This window comes from Scardinius erythrophthalmus (genome assembly GCF_964197995.2).
Source record: "Scardinius erythrophthalmus genome assembly, chromosome: 7".
In the NCBI taxonomy this organism is placed as follows: domain Eukaryota; kingdom Metazoa; phylum Chordata; class Actinopteri; order Cypriniformes; family Leuciscidae; genus Scardinius; species Scardinius erythrophthalmus.
Window position 1 is genome coordinate 34,801,757 of NC_138227.1, and position 4,837 is coordinate 34,806,593.

General features: G+C 39.1%; 1 protein-coding gene across 1 annotated transcript; it reads right to left on the bottom strand.

The window, feature by feature from the left end:
- Window positions 1-275: 275 nt before the first annotated feature.
- LOC308693228 (olfactory receptor 6N1-like) lies at window positions 276-1,193 on the bottom strand (the record flags this gene model as incomplete). Its single annotated transcript, XM_081370021.1, has 1 exon — window positions 276-1,193. One exon carries the CDS (start codon window positions 1,191-1,193, stop codon window positions 276-278), a length of 918 nt encoding a protein of 305 aa, XP_081226147.1.
- Window positions 1,194-4,837: the final 3,644 nt, after the last annotated feature.

Below are 4,837 nucleotides of genomic sequence, written 5' to 3' on the forward strand. Positions count from 1 at the left end.
AGATTTCCTAGCACTGGCAGTCTTAAATTTACAGGCTAAAACTCATAACATGTTATATTTATCAGTATAAGCATGAGAATAGATAAAACAATGTTTGATTAAACAATGATTTTTTGGCTGTATATCATAAACATTCTGGGTTGTCTTTCCCAAGAGCATCATAAGCCTAAGTAGACCGTAGAACCATTGCCACCAAAGGTCTCCACGATAAACTTAGCTCACAATGCTTATGAGAAATCCAATCCTGTATGGTATCTATTACATCAAAAACACATCTATTTGGATGCATTTATAATACTTATAATTTTTTTGCGAATTTCAGGAAAATTTAAACCATAAACGAGAGGGTTCAGGATGGGTGGTACAATAAGAAACTGCAGTGAAATAATAATTGACAGGCTTAGAGGGAGATCCAAAGTCGTGACCCGACTCAAAGTGACCTCACAAAAAAGAGCAATAGAGAAATTTAAAAGGATCACCATGTGTGGAATACAAGTTTGATATGCTTTTCTCCTGAACTCTGGTGAACTTTTTGTACAAATGATAAGAATTTTAACATAGGAATATAGGATAAAACTTAAAGGCATGATTACAGTTGTGGTCACTATGAAAAAGCCAAAAACATTATTAATAATAGTGTTTGCACAAGAAAGCTTGACAATTTCCCAGTTGTGACAATAAACCTTCCACAGTTTGTTACCACACATAATCAGTCTGGCATTTAAAATACCAGCAATACCTACACAAAGCATTGGATAAATCCAGCTTATAGCTATTAAAACAGATAAAATCCTGGGAGTCATTATGCTGTTGTATTGTAAAGGTTTACAGATTGCTACATATCTGTCAAATGCCATTAACATTAATATTGTATTTTCATTTGATGCATATGAATAAATGACAAAAGCCTGTAAGAGGCATGCTTCACGGGACACCAAGTGTGTATCAGACAGCAAGTCTGTCAGTAACCTTGGGAAAAAAGCAGCTGTTCCAAACACAGAGTTGATGGACAAACATGCAATCAGAATGTACATGGGCTGGTGTAAAGTCCTTTCCAGACAAATTGCAAGAATTATAAAGGCATTAAAGAATATAATAGCACAGTATAAAATTATTCCCAAACTGAATAAAGTATATTTTATGTACCCAATATTTTCAAACAACATCAAGTAAAAATATGTTCCATTTTCCATTTTTCGTTAAGCAAAGGATGGATTCATTGACCTGAGGATGAAAGAAGACACAGTTCATGTGATTTTTAGCTAAAAAAAAAAAAATAGTAATAACTATAAACTATGCATAAGTATACGCAACTAACCCTTAACCTATTCTTAATCCTAATTCTAACCCTACAGTAAGTACATTTAGTTAATTAATATAACTCTGTACCACTGCATTGTAACAAGGACACCTTAAAATTTAACCTTAAAGTGTAACCAACTGTTTTCATGCTTATCAGCTTTGTATAATTGTAGCCACAATGTTTAATACATCATGTGAATAATAATTATGTAGTCAGTTTAACAATATACATGTACATGAAATTGCATTACCAGAAATACCTTTTGTGATACGATCTGACATTACTATCACTTTATCTTCAGAGAATGTGTGAATGTGCAGATAATCAGGTCTAGCCTATGTGTGCTCTGTTTAGAAGACCTAAGAATCACCATACATGCTCTTATATATAGCATAAAACAAGTCTCTGAAGACCTCTCTGCTGTGGCTTGACTTGCATAAACAGCACACCAGAGGTTTTCCTTAACTAAAAACATTAAAAACGTGGCACAGGGGGTAAAATCGTGTAATTCAAAATGTACTGATAACACAGACACAATAATGAGGTTGTGAGTCTTTGGAAAGGTATTCAAGTTGAAATTTTAATTGTACATATATAAAGTGTCAGTGGGATTATGGTACTATAGAACTAGATTCACACACCATGTTCTCAGTTGTGTTTGTCTTTTAAATGACAAAAGGTATGTCTTAACACAGCTTTTGCCAGCAGGTAGTTATATTGATCTGTGTATAATTTAGTAGTATGTGGCATGTGAACCTCTTATGAGGGGCTGTACTAGCAAAAATCCATTCTTCTACTGTCACACACATACATACTCCTTTCACATACATACATTTCTATATGCACACACACATACATTCTCCTTTCAAATACATACATTCCTACTCTCACACACATACATTCTCCTTTAACATACATACACTTCTGCTCTCACACACACTCTCCTTTCACACAAACACACACACACACACACACACACACACACACACACACACACACACACACATACACACACACACACACACACATATATACTGTATATATATTATTTTAAGGCCTGTTTTGCTTTTCAGTGTGTGTATGTTTTTGCCATGCTGATGCTACATATGATAATCTACAATCTTATCATACAGTGAGCACAGTTCACCGCTGTGTTGCAGATTCTGACAGTTGATATCATTACAGGTTACAGCACTCTTAGGCAGCTCAATGTCACTCAGCCTGGTTTCAGACTGGGTAAAATATGTACAAATGTCCTCTTGCGTTAAGGTGGACCACTTAAAGGGATACTTCACCTCTGGTAAGATGAATGTGTATTTAAAATAGGTCATTTAAGTAGAAGAAATGTGGAGAAATTTTTGAATTTGGAGCTTTCTAGACTGAGAAAAGACAGAAAATGTATTTTTGGCTTATGTGCATGAAAGACAACAACTCCCAGAATGCACTTGCTTCGCTGCCTTAGGAGGCCACGCCTACCGGTTAGAGAGCACAGTTGAAAACAACAAGGCTAGCCTAAGTAAGTGATGAGTTTGCCAGGGATTTAGAGACCCAAAATGTCCGGGATTCGGCTTTTGCGTTCTACAGTCGCCATTCATCATGTTTACTGTGGCGAGCAGGACGAGGCTGACGGTCGCGGGAGAACGGCGCGAGGCCGGTGGCGTCATTACTGAGACGCGCCGGGTCTCGCATCTCTCACGGAGGAGCGGAAATTTTCTTAGCAAGGGTAAAGCGCACATCAACCGATCACTTGTTTAGCGTTCATGTAAACACTACATTCAGATTCACCGATCGGAATTAATTCAGTTAGATTGAAACGAGAGGTGTGCATGTAAACAATGAATGGCGACCGCGGAACGCAAAAGCCGAATCTCGGACATTTTTAACAGTCTCGCCCGCCGGACAAGTCCGGGAAAAGGAAGATGGTAACCCCTACTTACTCAGCTTTCTCCTATTATTCAGCTTTCTCCACAGAACAAGAGCATGCTAGCTTAGCTTCCAAAGAAAGACGGCTGATACTGTGTACATTCTGTGAGTGAGATCCCACCATGGGCGGGTTGAAGACATGCGGAACAACGCCTTCTACTGGCTGTAGTCTTTAGCCTCTGGACAGAAAATCCTCCGATGATGCAAAATGATGATTTTTGCGTCATCGGAGGATTTTTTCCAGACAAAAAATACATAAATCTCTCGTCTCAGGGGGATATGAGGGTGGAAAGCATGGTAATTCGAAAATACTACAGGTTTTCTACTAATACAAAGCTTAATGCTAAATCCTGAAGTAACCCTTTAATTTTTCCAACTTGCGTCTCATTGCTCACACACTTAATGTCCTTAAACGTAACAATATTGCTGGCCATAAACTGAGAAAGTGCGCGTCCGGTGTGCGATACCTCGAGTTGTCGTAGACGCGTCGTGGCGCTTCTCGATCTCTGATAACCAGTTTGGTTTTAAACCCAAGCATGGAACAGATATGTGCATTTTTGCTTTGAAAGAAATCTTGGATCTGTACAATAGACAAAATACAACAATTTTTACCCTACTGAGGGTCCCACGTTGGAGTAGTGCAAGCCAATTGTTTGTAAATGTGGGTTTTCCAAACTGCCCTGCTGTACTGCGAAATCTTATGTTCAGGTGCATGTGCAGGCTCTCGAGCTCGGTGAACAGTATCATCACTGCATTGACCAACCCTGGACTAAGCTCGGTGCGATATTCTTCTGCCATTTGGACTCACTGGCTTATGAGCCTATACAGGAGATGAATGTATTGTTTTTATGTTGTATAATTTTTTTTCTCTTCTTTCTTCTTGTGTGTAATATGGACCATTATTCACGTGTCTGAAATAAATAATAATAATAATAATAATTATGAAATGAAGATAATGTCTGGCTGTACTATGTTATGATTGTACTGTACAATTAAATACAATAGTTGCTGAGTCTGCGATCTGAACACTTTACCTCAGAGCATCCGTTATCTCACCGCCGTGGGCAGACGCCGAATGACACCGCCGGTGTGTGTACTGTACACTCATAGAGAATAATGCTTTCGCATTTTAAAGACGTGCGCTTCTCGTCCGGTGTGCGACCCCCTTGTTTTCTTTAGGAGATTTTGTGAGCTTAATTTTTCAGGTGTGTGGACAGTGTTTCCACCTGGATGATAAGACAGCAGCCATATTGTGCAAGAACAACCACCACACACCAGCTTACTGGTGGAGAGGAGACAGTGATGAAGCCAATCAGTATATGGGGAGGATTAGGAGGCCATGATGGACAGAGTCCAAGGGGCAAATTTGGCCAGGATGCCGGGGTTACACCCCTACTCTTTTTTGAAGGACATCCTGATATTTTTAATGACCACAGAGAGTCAGGACCTCGGTTTAAAGGAATACTACACCGTCTTTTCATATTAAACTATGTTATTCCCTTAACTAAGACGAGTTGATACATACCTCTCTCGTCTCAGTGCGTGCACTCAATCGCTCTGGCGCGCGGCGAAACTTTGTTCACTCAGTTCATTCAATACGGGCCAAGCAGA